Source organism: Pseudophryne corroboree, chromosome 6 (genome assembly GCF_028390025.1).
Source record: "Pseudophryne corroboree isolate aPseCor3 chromosome 6, aPseCor3.hap2, whole genome shotgun sequence".
Classification (NCBI taxonomy): Eukaryota; Metazoa; Chordata; class Amphibia; order Anura; family Myobatrachidae; genus Pseudophryne; species Pseudophryne corroboree.
In genome coordinates this window covers 161,200,482-161,216,226 of record NC_086449.1, presented here as the reverse complement: position 1 = coordinate 161,216,226, position 15,745 = coordinate 161,200,482, and the positions used below count along the sequence as shown (strand labels likewise).

The following is a 15,745-nucleotide window of genomic DNA, read 5'->3' as shown; positions in this document are numbered from 1 at the left end:
AATGACAAAAAGATATAAAGAAGACAGGATGAACTGGCAGAGCCCAGCACTTACCAGTATTCCAAACAGGACTGTAGAGAAGAAGCCTCCAATAAATCCTTCCCACGTCTTCTTAGGAGACAGCTGGTGAGAGCACAGGGAAGAACCGTATCAGAACAGAGAAAGGGATTTCCAGCCAGCACACTTCATAAATCAGGCTACTAATCTATTCAACAGAGATGAGCAATCATTCATTCAATCATGTTTCTCTATACTGCTAAACCCATTGAGCCACATTAAAAATGGATCAAAATTAACTGGATTAAACCCTAGAGTGATCGAAACCCTTTGAGTAGTACCACAAATATCCGGCTCCTGACTCTAACATGGAGAACCAGCGTCATTTATTATGTAGAGTCAGTAGTTGCCAGAAATCATATTGGTAACTAACAATGGTGACCATACAAACTTTGTGCCTGACAGTAGTAAGCAAGTCTGATGGTGGTGAAAGGAGTGCGTATGCGCAGGAGGAGACATTCAGCACATGTGCAGAGCGGGTCCTGTCTTCTCCTTGGCCAAACATGACTGACATGGTGTGGCCGTTTGGGAGGCTGCAATGGGGGTTATTCTACGTTTTGTAGGTGTGCGTGGACAGATTTCCTGGTCCCTGCAGAGTGAAAACACGGATCATTGGGCATAACCTGAGGGGTACTCCGTTGGCCGATGTTTTCACAGATGATCTGATCACTGGAGCCGGCAGGAGGTGCATTTTTACACAAGACAACCCCTGCAGCATATTTACCCATCGCTGCTGCCATCACTGAATCAGGCTCTTTATTACCAGAAAAAAAGGAAATGACAAGTAGGAATTCTTTTTCATATAGCGCTCTCCTGAATGCGCCCTGTGTAATTTACATAATACACAATAATGTACTTGTGCTGCAGTGCTTACTATACCTTTTGTAACAGTATTCCAAAAACTTTATTACAGTCTTCCTTTTTTCTCTTTAAGATATTAAACTGGGTATACACTAGGCCCACGGATTGGCCATCTGGCCGGTCCGCCGATCTATCTGATACGCGCTTACCAATCGTCGGTCTGATGTGTTGCGCCTGACATCACAACTTGGCGAGAATTTACATGTGCCTGCCCAGTTGTGCGGTCAGTCTCTGCAGCAACCGCCTGTACACATAGCACGGGAGGCATTTGATATGCTGGCTGTCGGTATCTCGGCGCTCACCATACCGACGCCGGAATACCGTCAACTATACTCCCTCTTGGGGTGTCCACGACACCCCCTGCTGGTGGTCGGGATCCCGGCGCCAGTATGCTGGGCGCCGGGATCCCAAGCGCCGGCATGACGTACTAGACCCACATAGCACAATGCCCCGATATATATGCAAATATATCAGCCAATGGCTGTGCTGCAGGGCCGACGCATTATGCTAAATGACGTTATCCGTAGACATGTCAGGGGTACACACCCACCTACACGCTCATGATATATCAGCCGTTCAATTGAACAGACAACATATCGGCCAGTGTGTACCCAGCATTACACCATCACACACCAGCCTTCTTGTATTGTCTTTGCTGTATCTCTATAACTAAGCTTGCCAAAACTTCCCTTTAATCAGGGACAGCTATGATTCACACAGGTTCTGTAGTGGATTATAGGCAATTGAAATGCAGTCTTGAATTTAGCCAGCCACAGAACGTGTGTAATTCATGAGTGTCCCAGATTAAGTGAGATATTATGGCAAGCCTAATTATAACTACCTTACGTGCAGACACAACTAAAGATGCTATGCAATTACCTTGATGAGGGGAGTTCGGCCAAAGAAGAACCCAAACATGTACGCCATGATGTCATTGCAGATCACACAGGAGATTGGCACTATGAACCTGCATAAGGTATATCATATTTAAATAAAATAATATAACACAAATAAAAGTTACAGAAGTGGGCGTGCAGCTATTGCCCAAGATGTTTCTGCCCATGAGCCGGACTTGCCTTTTTTTCTGTGCCTTTAGTTTAGTGTAACACAAAAGACAGATCGTATACATTAATAAGAAATCAACTTAACAGCATACAAACAAGTCTCACATCTCACATAAGTAAACATATTTAAACCTGTGTTAGATGCAAAACTGAAGAGGGGGAGACGAGACCCGTTATGCGGTTACAGGATATTGGTGTATCTGCAGAAGAATCTGGGAAATCCTGCTGCATGGCCTGTTCACCATCTTCCTGTTAAGTGGCTAATGAGGCATCTGGTTCTCCTCAGAAATATAAGGTAAAGAAACCAATTCTCCACTGTCTGTGTATGCACTGTTTAGGATTCCCATTACACAGAACACACACAATGGGGATTATTCAGAGTTGGTCGCAGATTTTGCTATCGCACCAAAATCTACGTCCATACTACTCACACTGGGGGCCACCCAGCAGAAGGCAAGTCCCCTCAGCATGTGTGGCGCCACCACGCGATGCACCGCAATTTAATTTCTATTTCATCAAATAGCGGTTGACCCCTGCCTATGCCGCCTGGCTGCGTAGGCAGGGGTACCACTGCCATTTTTCCTGCTCTCTGCCCCCCAAACCTCCTTCCAGGATGCAAATTCAAATCACAAAATCAAACACTAATCATGCATAAGGGGATCAGCTAATAAACTGTGCACAAAATGGCTGCCTCCACTGTGTGGGAGGTGTGTGGTACACCTCAGGTGAACACATGTAACTGGAATATATCGAACAGTAGAGGAATCAGAACTTACCAGATCATGCCTTCAAACAGGTTGTGAATAATTAAGTGAGACTGTGTAACGACAATCAGGAGAGTGACATGAGTCCAGCCAAACTGGGAAAAATAAACACCAAAAAAAAAATAGTGATTTAGTGGAGAAACACAGGACAAACAAACGCTCAGCATAATTCGTGGGTACAAAACAGTCAAATCTTTGCCGCTATAAACATGCTGATATCCCATCTATACATTCCCAACCACACTGTAAATGCCCCACAAAAAAATAAGAATTTACTTACCGATAATTCTATTTCTCGTAGTCCGTAGTGGATGCTGGGGACTCCGTCAGGACCATGGGGAATAGCGGCTCCGCAGGAGACAGGGCACAAAAATAAAGCTTTAGGATCAGGTGGTGTGTACTGGCTCCTCCCCCTATGACCCTCCTCCAAGCCTCAGTTAGGATACTGTGCCCGGACGAGCGTACACAATAAGGAAGGATAATGAACCCCGGGTAAGACTCATACCAGCCACACCAATCACACCGTATAACTTGTGATCTGAACCCAGTTAACAGTATGACAAACGTAGGAGCCTCTGAACAGACGGCTCACAACAAATAACAACCCGATTTTTTTGTAACAATAACTATGTACAAGTATTGCAGACAATCCGCACTTGGGATGGGCGCCCAGCATCCACTACGGACTACGAGAAATAGAATTATCGGTAAGTAAATTCTTATTTTCTCTAACGTCCTAAGTGGATGCTGGGGACTCCGTCAGGACCATGGGGATTATACCAAAGCTCCCAAACGGGCGGGAGAGTGCGGATGACTCTGCAGCACCGAATGAGAGAACTCAAGGTCCTCCTCAGCCAGGGTATCAAATTTGTAGAATTTTGCAAACGTATTTGTCCCTGACCAAGTAGCAGCTCGGCAGAGTTGTAATGCCGAGACTCCCGGGCAGCCGCCCAGGATGAGCCCACTTTCCTTGTGGAATGGGCCTTGACAGATTTAGGTTGTGGCAAGCCTGCCACAGAATGTGCAAGTTGAATTGTGCTACAAATCCAACGAGCAATCGTCTGCTTAGAAGCAGGAGCACCCATCTTGTTGGGTGCATACAATATAAGCAGTGAGTCAGACTTTCTGACTCCCGCCGTTCTTGAAATATATATTTTCAATGCCCGGACCACGTCCAACAACTTGGAATCCTCCAACTCGTTAGTAGCCGCAGGCACCACAATAGGCTGGTTCAGGTGAAACGCTGACACCATCTTAGGCAGAAAATGAGGACGCGTCCGCAGTTCTGCCCTGTCCGTATGGAAAATCAGATATGGGCTCTTATATGATAAAGCCGCCAATTCGGATACTCTCCTGGCTGAAGCCAGGGCCAGTAGCATGGTTACTTTCCATGTGAGATACTTCAGCTCCACCGATTTGAGCGGCTCAAACCAATGGGATTTGAGAAAATCCAAGACTACATTAAGATCCCACGGTGCCACTGGGGGCACAACCGGGGGCTGTATATGTAGTACTCCTTTTACAAAAGTCTGGACTTCAGGAACTGAAGCCAATTCTTTCTGGAAGAAAATCGACAGGGCCGAAATTTGAACCTTAATGGACCCCAATTTGAGGCCCATAGACAATCCTGTTTGCAGGAAATGTAGGAATCGACCCAGTTGAAATTCCTCCGTGGGGGCCTTCCTGGCCTCACACCACGCAACATATTTCCTCCAAATGCGGTGATAATGTTGTGCAGTCACCTCCTTCCTGGCCTTTACCAGTGTAGGAATGACCTCTTCCGGAATGCCTTTTTCCTTTAGAATTCGGCGTTCAACCGCCATGCCGTCAAACGCAGCCGCGGTAAGTCTTGGAATAGACACGGTCCCTGCTGAAGCAGGTCCCGTCTTAGAGGTAGAGGCCACGGATCCTCCGTGAGCATCTCTTGAAGTTCCGGGTACCAAGTTCTTCTTGGCCAATCCGGAGCCACTAGTATCGTTCTTACTCCCTTTTGCCGTATAATTCTCAGTACTTTTGGTATGAGAGGCAGAGGAGGGAACACATACACTGACTGGAACACCCACGGTGTTACCAGAGCGTCCACAGCTATTGCCTGAGGATCTCTTGACCTGGCGCAATACCTGTCCAGTTTTTTGTTGAGGCGGGACGCCATCATATCCACCATTGGTTTTTCCCAACGGTTCACAATCATGTGGAAGACTTCTGGATGAAGTCCCCACTCTCCCGGGTGTAAATCGTGTCTGCTGAGGAAGTCTGCTTCCCAGTTGTCCACTCCCGGAATGAATACTGCTGACAGTGCTATCACATGATCTTCCGCCCAGCGAAGAATCCTTGCAGCTTCTGCCATTGCTGTCCTGCTTCTTGTGCCGCCCTGTCTGTTTACGTGGGCGACTGCCGTGATGTTGTCCGACTGGATCAACACCGGCTGACCCTGAAGCAGGGGTTTTGCCAGACTTAGAGCATTGTAAATCGCTCTTAGCTCCAGTATATTTATGTGAAGAGACATCTCCAGGCTTGACCATACTCCCTGGAAGTTTCTTCCTTGTGTGACCGCTCCCCAGCCTCTCAGACTGGCATCCGTGGTCACCAGGACCCAGTCCTGTATGCCGAATCTGCGGCCCTCTAACAGATGAGCACTCTGCAACCACCACAGAAGAGACACCCTTGTCCGTGGCGATAAGGTTATCCGCTGATGCATCTGCAGATGCGATCCGGACCATTTGTCCAGCAGATCCCACTGAAAAGTTTGTGCGTGGAATCTGCCGAATGGAATCGCTTCGTAAGAAGCCACCATCTTTCCCAGGACTCTTGTGCATTGATGCACAGACACTGTCCCTGGTTTTAGGAGGTTCCTGACAAGTTCGGATAACTCCCTGGCTTTCTCCTCCGGGAGAAACACCTTTTTCTGAACCGTGTCCAGAATCATTCCCAGGAATAGCAGACGTGTCGTCGGGGTCAACTGAGATTTTGGAAAATTCAGAATCCACCCGTGTTGTTGCAGCACTAGTTGGGTTAGTGCTACTCCGTCTTCCAGCTGTTCTCTGGATCTTGCCCTTATCAGGAGATCGTCCAAGTAAGGGATAATTAATACGCCTCTTCTTCGTAGAAGGATCATCATTTCGGCCATTACCTTGGTAAAGACCCGAGGTGCCGTGGACAATCCAAACGGCAGCGTCTGAAACTGATAATGACAGTTTTGCACCACGAACCTGAGGTACCCTTGATGTGAAGGGCAAATTGGGACATGCAGGTAAGCGTCCTTTATGTCCAGGGACACCATAAAGTCCCCTTCTTCCAGATTCGCTATCACTGCTCTGAGTGACTCCATCTTGAACTTGAATTTTTGTATGTACAGGTTCAAAGATTTGAGATTTAGAATAGGTCTTACCGAGCCGTCCGGCTTCGGTACCACAAATAGCGTGGAGTAATACCCCTTTCCCTGTTGTAGGAGGGGTACCTTGACTATCACCTGCTGAGCAAACAGCTTGTGAATGGCTTCCAATACCGTCGCCCTGTCTGAGGGAGACGTTGGCAAAGCAGACTTTAGGAACCGGCGAGGGGGAGACTTCTCGAATTCCAACCTGTAACCCTGAGATACTACCTGCAGAATCCAGGGGTCCACCTGTGAGCAAGCCCACTGTGCGCTGAAATTCTTGAGTCGACCCCCCACCGTTCCGGAGTCCGCTTGTAAGGCCCCAGCGTCATGCTGAGGGCTTTGCAGAACCCTGGGAGGGCTTCTGTTCCTGGGCAGGGGCTGCTTGCTGCCCTCTCTTACCCCTTCCTCTGCCCCGAGGCAGATATGACTGTCCTTTTGTCCGCTTGTTCTTATAGGAACGAAAGGACTGCGGCTGAAAAGACGGTGTCTTTTTCTGTTGGGAGGGGGTCTGAGGTAAAAAAGTGGATTTTCCGGCAGTTGCCGTAGCCACCAGATCCGATAGACCGACGCCAAATAATTCCTCCCCTTTATACGGCAATACTTCCATATGTCGTTTGGAATCCGCATCACCTGACCACTGTCGCGTCCATAAACTCCTTCTGGCAGATATGGACATCGCATTTACTCTCGATGCCAGAGTGCAAATATCCCTCTGCGCATCTCGCATATAAAGGAAAGCATCCTTTAATTGCTCTATAGTCAATAAAATACTGTCCCTATCCAGGGTATCAATATTTTCAGTCAGGGAATCCAACCAGACGACCCCAGCACTGCACATCCAGGCTGAGGCGATGGCTGGTCGCAGTATAATACCAGTATGTGTGTATATACTTTTTAAGGTAGTTTCCAGCCTCCTATCTGCTGGATCCTTGAGGGCGGCCGTATCAGGAGACGGTAACGCCACTTGTTTTGATAAGCGTGTGAGCGCCTTATCCACCCTAGGGGGTGTTTCCCAGCGCGCCCTAACCTCTGGCGGGAAAGGGTATAATGCTAATAACTTTTTTGAAATTAGCATTTTTCTATCTGGGTTAACCCACACTTCATCACATACATCATTTAATTCCTCTGATTCAGGAAAAACTACAGGTAGTTTTTTCACCCCCCACATAATACCCCTTTTTGTGGTACTTGTAGTATCAGAGATATGCAAAGCCTCCTTCATTGCCGTGATCATATAACGTGTGGCCCTACTTGAAAATACGTTTGTTTCATCACCGTCGACACTAGATTCAGTGTCTGTGTCTGGGTCTGTGTCGACCGACTGAGGTAAAGGGCGCTTTACAGCCCCTGACGGTGTCTGAGACGCCTGGGCAGGTACTAACTGGTTTGCCGGCCGTCTCATGTCGTCAACTGATTTTTGTAATGTGCTGACATTATCACGTAATTCCATAAACAAAGCCATCCATTCCGGTGTCGACTCCCTGGGGGGTGACATCACCATTATCGGCAATTGCTCTGCCTCCACGCCAACATCGTCCTCATACATGTCGACACACACGTACCGACACACAGCAGACACACAGGGAATACTCTTATCGAAGACAGGACCCCACTAGCCCTTTGGGGAGACAGAGGGAGAGTTTGCCAGCACACACCCAAGCGCTATAATATATATGGGAACAACCCTATATAAGTGTTGTTCCTTATAGCCGCTTAAATATATAAAAATATCGCCAAAATATGCCCCCCCTCTCTGTTTTACCCTGTTTCTGTAGTGCAGTGCAGGGGAGAGTCCTGGGAGCCTTCCTCACAGCGGAGCTGAGCAGGAAAATGGCGCTGTGTGCTGAGGAGAATAAGCCCCGCCCCCTATTCCGGCGGGCTTTTCTCCCGGAGTTTTAGACATTTGGCATGGGTTAAATACATACATATAGCCTCAATGGCTATATGTGATGTATTCTTTTGCCATAAAAGGTATTATATATTGCTGCCCAGGGCGCCCCCAGCAGCGCCCTGCACCCTCCGTGACCGTCTGGTGTGAAGTGTGTGACAACAATGGCGCACAGCTGCAGTGCTGTGCGCTACCTTCATGAAGACTGAAGAGCCTTCTGCCGCCTGTTTCCGGACCTTCAATCTTCAGCATCTGTAAGGGGAGTCGGCGGCGCGGCTCCGGGACGAACCCCAGGGTGAGACCTGTGTTCCGACTCCCTCTGGAGCTAATGGTGTCCAGTAGCCTAAGAATCCAATCCATCCTGCACGCAGGTGAGTTGAAATTCTCTCCCCTAAGTCCCTCGATGCAGTGAGCCTGTTGCCAGCAGGACTCACTGAAAATAAAAAACCTAAAAAACTTTTTCTAAGCAGCTCTTTAGGAGAGCCACCTAGATTGCACCCTGCTCGGACGGGCACAAAAACCTAACTGAGGCTTGGAGGAGGGTCATAGGGGGAGGAGCCAGTACACACCACCTGATCCTAAAGCTTTATTTTTGTGCCCTGTCTCCTGCGGAGCCGCTATTCCCCATGGTCCTGACGGAGTCCCCAGCATCCACTTAGGACGTTAGAGAAAAATGGATTTCTCCCGACATCTTATAACTGATGTTGGGACAGTATGACAGATATGAGGTGCAGTCTAATGGCTGTGAGGGGAGGCAGCGTTCTACCTGCTCTGGCCTTGCATGAAATTAAACATTACACATGTGAGAGGTCTTGTTACCTTACTTACTGAACCACCATTGTGTCATAACACACATGCATGGTTATTGTGCTGCTATATAAACAAGTAAAGATGGTGTAGTGATCAGCATTACTGGCTCACAGCACTGTAGTTGTGGGTTTGATTCCCTCAACGGCTCTGTGTGGAGTTTGTATTCTCCCCATAATTGTGTGGGTTTCCTCCAGGTACTCCAGTTTCCTCCCACACTCCAAAAATAAATTGATAGGTTAATTGGCTCTTAGTGTTTAAGTGTGTGCAGCTACATGGGCAGACTAGATGGGCCAAGTGGTTCTTATCTGCCGTCAAATTCTAGGTTTCTATGTATTATCTGACTCAGGGTAGATGAGTGATCGCTGATTCTCCCGTTATTAATCTCCTGTCTGTGTTGCCACCAGCTGAAGAGGTGAACTAGACTGCACAAATGCTGCAAGTGTTTAGCAGGAACTTACTCTATTACTTATGTATTACTATTATTTGAAGGAATACATGTTAATATGCTGTACGCAAGATAAAAGCCATTGGTATATACCATGTAGAACTGTAGCCGGTAATGCTTCTTCACCAGGCTCAGCACAAACATGCAGAAACCTAGATGCAAAAATAAAGAAAATGACAATGCAAATGTGTAAACATTGTATAACTGCATGTACAAAATGGGCTGTCTTGGAAAATAAACCTAGATTATAGCACACCACATGTACAACATACAGCCAGTTGAAGTGTTCCATTATACCGTATACACATAAGGAGATTTATGGTAGACTTACCATGGTTAAATCTCTTCCTGCAATGTACGCTGGGTTCCACAGGGAATTCATCGGGGTGTAGAGATGGATCTTGATCCAGAGGCACCAACAGGCTAAAGTTTTAGACTGTCCAAGAATAAATTGTGGGGCCTCATCTAACCCGCTTCCAGGCGCTGGAGCTCAGTTTTGTTAACCAGTCCAATGCAGAAGCAGGTAAGAGAGAAGGCAGATGTTAGTCACATAGAACCACATTCTCACAACAGGAGAAGGGACTAGCGGCTAATGCCATACAAACCCAAAGAAGCTAAGTGTGTCAGGGTGAGCGCCCTATGGAACCCAGTGTACCTCGCAGAAAGAGATTTAACCATGGTAAGTCTACCATAAATCTCCTTTTCTGCAGCAAGGTACACTGTGTTCCAGAGGGAATACATCGGGGATGTCCTAAAGCAGTTCCTCAAGGGAGGGGACGCACCTTAGCGGGTATGAGAACCTGGAGTCAAAAGGAAGCATCCTGACAGACGGAAGTATTAAAGGCATAGAACCTAATGAATGTGTTCACTGAGGACCACGTAGGCGCCTTGCTCAATTGCTCTGGGGACTCGTCACGGCAGGCTGAATCCACAGTACACCCTGAGTGAATGTATGAACGTCAGGTATAGACGTAATTATCCTCTGAAACTACACCGACAAGACAGAAATGTGAACCTTGAGGGAGGCCAGAGAAAGTCCTAAATCCAGGCCTTGTTGCAAAAAAGCCAGAAGTTTGGTAGTACTAAACTTGTAAGCATGGTAATTCTTAGCAGCACGCAAGGTGAAGTAAGAATTCCAGACCCTATAATAAATCCGTGCAGAAGCAGGTTTGCGGGCCTTTAGCATAGTTTGGATAGCCGCCTTGGAAAATCCTTTGGCCCTCAGAAATGAAGCTTCAAAAGCCACTCCGTCAAAGCCAGTCTGGCCAGGTCAGGGTAGACACTAGGGCCCTGAACGAGGAGGTCTGGGCGCTGAGGAAGTAGAAGAGGACGCTCTATCTATAGACCCTGAAGGTCTGAGAACCAATGCCATCTGGGCCACGCTGGAGCGACTAGAAGTAGTATTCCTTCTTCTTGCTTGAACTTCCGTAGTACCCTGGGCAGGAGTGACACTGAAGGGAACACGTAGGGCAGCCGAAAGTTCCATGGAATTGCCAGTGCGTCCACAAACGCTGCTTGAGGATCCCTTGCTCTTGATCCGAAGACCGGAACTTTGTGATTGTGTTGAGACGCCATCAGGTCTACATCTGGTAGGCCCCACTTGTCCACTAGGAGTTGAAATACTTCTGGATGGAGGCTCCACTCTCCGCCGTGTACGTCCTGACAACTGAGGAAGTCCGCTTCCCAGTTTAGGACCCCCGGAATCAACACTGCCGATATGGTTGGCAGATGGCGTTCCGCCCACTGAAGACTCCTTGATACTTCCCTTATTGCCATGCGACTTCGAGTGCCGCCTTGATGATTTATGTACGCCACCGTGGTGGCGTTGTCCGACTGTACTTGAACAGGTCTGTTCTGTATTAAATGCTGGTCCAAGTTCAGTGCATTGAACACTGCCCGCAGTTCCAGAATGTTTATCGGGAGGAGGGACTCCTCCTTGGTCCACCGACCCTGAAGGGAGTGTTGCTCCAACACCGCGCCCCAACTTCTCAGACTGGCATTCGTCGTCAGAAGGACCCAGTTGGAGATCCAGAAGGGATGACCCCTGCTCAATCGTTGGTCCTACAGCCACCAGCTCAGTGACAGATGGACCTCTGGAGACAAGGATATCATGTGAGACCTAATCAGGTGACGCAGGCCGTCCCAGTTTCTGCAGAGGGCGGGAATGGAATTGAGCGTACGCCATGTCGAAAGCGGACACCATGAGACCTAGCACTTGCATCGCTTAATGTATCAACACTTGCGGACGAGATAGGAAACATTGAATCCTGTCCTGAAGTTTCAGGACCTTCTTCTGAGACAGGAACAACCGCTGGTTGGGAGCGTCCAACAATGCCCCCAGGTGCACCATGCTCTGAGCAGGGACCAGGGAAGATTTCTTCCAGTTGATGAGCCACCCTTCGGCTTGCAGAAACTGGAGCGTCAGATCAAGATGACGTAGGAGAATTTCTGGGGAATTCGCCAGGATCAACAAGTCATCCAGATACGGAAGGATCCTGACCCCTTGACGGCGGAGTACAGACGTCATTACCGCCATGACCTTCATGAAGACTTGCGGGCCGTGGTCAAACCAAAAGGTAAAGCCCGAAATGGATAATAGAGGTTGCCTACAGCAAACCTCAGGTACTGCTGATGTGCCATTGCAATAGGAATATGCAGGTAAGCATCCTGTATGTCCAGGGAGACCATATAATCCCCGGGCTCCAAGGCCAGAACAATAGAGCGAAGAGTTTCCATACGAAACTTGGAGACTCTCACAAATTTGCTCAAGGACTTGAGGTTGAGAATGGGCCGAGAGGACCCATTCGGTTTCGGGACTAGGAACGGCGGTGAATAGCCTCTCTGAGCTAGAGGCACCTGTACTACCACTCCTGTGTCCAGGAGGGACTAACACAGAATGAAGAGTTTTTGCCTTCACCTGATCTGAAGGGACGTCTGTCAGGCAAAATCGATGAGGGGGACGATTCTTGAAGGATATGGCGTAACCGCGAGTGACTACTTCCCGTACCCAGGCGTCGGAAGTGGTCTTCAACCTATCCTGGGTAAACCCTAGAAGTCGGCCCCCCACCGTGGGATCCCCCAGAGGGAGGCCCGCCCCGTCATGCAGCAGGCTTGTCAGTTTTGTAAGCAGGCTGACGGGCAGCCCAGGCATGTTTAGGTTTGGGCTTAGTGGTTTTGGAAGTGCGAGCCTGTTTCGGGTACGCCTGACCTTTTGCTTTACCTGAAGGACGAAAGGAAGTACTCTTAACCTTTGGCACTGAAGAAGCAGTACTAGGTAGACACGCTGTTTTAGCAGACGCTAAGTCAGCCACTATCTTGTTGAGGTCCTCTCCAAAAAGAAAGTCTCCCTTAAAAGGGGGCACCTCCAGGGTTTTCTTAGAATCCAGATCCACAGACCAGGACTGTAACCATAGAATCCGGCGAGCCAAAATGGACATAGTAGAAGCCTTGGCCGCCAGAATACAGACATCAGAAGCCGCCTCCTTAATGTAATGAGAAGTTGTGACGATATACGAGAGACATTGTCTAGCATTATCAGAAAAGTTGGAAGGCAGCTCTGCTTCCGCCTCCTGAGCGGACGCTTCAATAGCTTCTGCAGCCCATATAGCTGCAATAGTGGGCCGATGCACAGCTCCTGCTAGGGTGTAAATCGCCTTTAAGCAACCCTCCACACGCTTATCCGTCGGTTCTTTCAGAGAAGTGACAGTAGTTACAGGCAGAGCTGAGGATACCACCAGCCGCACCACTTGCGAATATACTGGCGGGTATGTTTCCCAATTTTTACTTAGCTCCGCAGCGAGGGGATAGCGAGCCAGCATTTCTTGTGAGGTGTGAATTTCTTTCCTGGATTTTTCCATGATTCCTGACGTATGTCAACTAAATGGTCAGAATGAGGTAAAACTTGTTTAACGACCTTCTGACGTTTAAATCTGTCCGGTTTCTTAGACATAGCATCAGGCTCTGGGTCATAAGTAATTTGAAGAATTAGCCTGATAGCCTCCAATAAGTCAGGAACATCCACCTGTGAGACCGATTTCCCATCAGAAGTATCTGGATCAGTGTCTGTGGGGTCAATATACATGCCATCCTCATGAGACTAGGTGTCTGGGACGTGAGTGGATTGTGAGGAAGTAATGGCCCGCTTAGAGGACCCCTTGGTCTTAGGCGGGCAAGGGTTAGATTTCTGTTTAGTCAGTGAGTAGTTCAATTGCTGTAACTGACTGGACAGGTGATCTGCCCATGGCGGATTAATCGCAGGGACCATAAGCAGTTGTACCGGCATGTGAGGTCCCATAGGAGGCGTAAGTCTAGTTACCAGCGTACTTAATAACGTGGAGAAAGTAGCCCAAGGTGGGTCGCTATGAACCCCCGTTGCTACGGTTCCACTGGGGGGGTAGGAAACCCCCAGAACCTGAACCCTCTGCAGCTATGTTTTCCTCTAATGTGTCAGCAGCGTCACCACCACGCACTGTGGGATCAGCCGCAGTACCGTGGCCCCTTGTAGCTGACATACCTGTAAGCTCAATTCACGGGCAACCCAGTACAATATCAGCAGTCTAATACCTTAACAAGAACCCCCTGTGCAGTGTATTCGCACAAACAGAGAATTCAAGAGGCATATGGTGACTTAAAATCACAGAGAAAAATACACAATAAGTATATCCTGTGAAACACCTATATTAAACAATAACCCTGACGCACTTGGCCCCCTCAGGGTACAGACTATAGGGATAGCAATCTGAGAGATACACGGAACGGAAGTCACGCAGCAGCTATATGCAAACACACACAGTCACATGTACAATGCAGAAATTATGACATGCAATAAAACTGCACTAATCTAGCAATACAAAGTAATACTAAGTAAAGCTATACAATCAATAGATATATCAATGCACAGTAAATACTGGATGTATATCACAGGGTACTTGTACTACATAACCTTGACTAAATGCACCGTTTCTTAACTAACCCTGTCAACAGACATGCAGAATACTCAAGTGTCCTGTAAAATGCACAGCGCTGACATGCAGGCGGCTTTACAGAGGAGGTTTGCCCACGCAGTCCCAAGATCAGCTCAGCATGTGAAAATGGCGCCCAAACGCTGACAGGGAGTGAGGCAGAGAGGGATGCAGCTCCAGGGCGGGAACATTTACTCTAAATGGCGACCTGGGGCTGGGGAAGGGGCTACAGGTCAGAGCCTTATCCCCTTGCTGGATTTCACCACCGGGAACTGTGGGCCATATAAAAATGTTTTTTAGTAAAACCGACCTGTGACCCTGCCCTGGTGGTCTAGTGGGGTCCCTGTACTGCCACAGTGTCCACGCCAGCCAGCACGGCCCGCCTCCCTCCGGCCGCGCCGGATCGCGGTTTCCAGCTGGTCCCGACTGGGGGACCCTCTTACCTCCTCGCTAAGTGTGGCCACTCGATTCTGGAGAGCTGCGGTGGTGTGTGCGCCTGTCTGAAGAAAACCGGAGCCTCCGCTGTAAGTACCTGGCAACCAGGACACGGGAGTATACAGCGCTGCTGGGGGAGGTGATGCAGCCCTTGAAGTCTTCAAAATTCACTTATAAAAGCTCTTCTGAGGGCTGCTGGAGCAGCCCTGCCTGTTGTCTGCCTGCCTGCCTGCACTGCAGGCACCAACTTACAAACTGAGCTCCTGTGCACGGAGGCGGGGTTATAGAAGCGGCGGCGCTATGCATCCTGGGAACAGTCAAAGCTTTTAGCCTGTTGGTGCCTCGGATCAAGATCCTACTCTACACCCCGATGTTATTCCCTGTGGAACCCAGTGTACCCCGCTGCAGAAATCCTTGTCAGAAACACCCAATATAGGGACTGACAGGACAGCACGTTCCCCCCCTCTTCAGATAAAATATCTGAGAGATTATTGGATAGGGAGGAGGAAGCAGCCCGCTCAGATGACCCAGAGACACGAGAGTGACCTGGAATAGGGTTCTGCCTGACCAAGGAAGGAGTCATACGCTACAATCCGTGAGGCAAAATTTTCCCGCCCAAAGCGGAGTAACCATGGGGACATCAGTGACTGTAATGTTACAAGTGGTCCCATAGGGGGCATAAAGCGTTCAACTAGAGCATAGGTTCTCAAACTCGGTCCTCAGGACCCCACACAGTGCATGTTTTGCAGATCTCCTCACAGACTCACAAGGGAAATAATTAGCTCCACCTGCAGACCTTTTAAAATGTGTCAGTGAGTAATTAATTCACATGTGCACCTGCTGGGATACCCGCAAAACATGCACTGTGTGGGGTCCTGAGGACTGAATTTGAGAACCTGTGAACTAGAGTATCCAGTAGGGAGGAGAATGCAGCCCAATTTGGCTCCTGATTGATTACAGGAGCTGCGGACTGACTGGGAAATGTATGAGACATAGTACACAGACCATCACACAAAACTTCACCCTCAGGTAAATCCGTTGCGCATGCTCTGTAAAATGCAGGAGCGTCCCCAGATTTACTGCC

At 48.6% G+C, this 15,745-nt stretch overlaps 1 protein-coding gene across 1 annotated transcript in view; it reads right to left on the bottom strand.

The window, feature by feature from the left end:
* Positions 1-15,745, bottom strand: part of CDS2 (CDP-diacylglycerol synthase 2) — a 155,507-nt gene that overhangs the window by 46,254 nt on the left and 93,508 nt on the right. Inside the window, exons 6-9 of the mRNA XM_063932058.1 lie at positions 9,359-9,417; positions 2,759-2,841; positions 1,798-1,885; positions 55-123 (exon numbers count right to left, since the gene is read on the bottom strand). Coding sequence (XP_063788128.1) covers positions 55-123; positions 1,798-1,885; positions 2,759-2,841; positions 9,359-9,417 — 299 coding nt within the window. The remainder of the gene's footprint in view (positions 1-54; positions 124-1,797; positions 1,886-2,758; positions 2,842-9,358; positions 9,418-15,745) is intronic.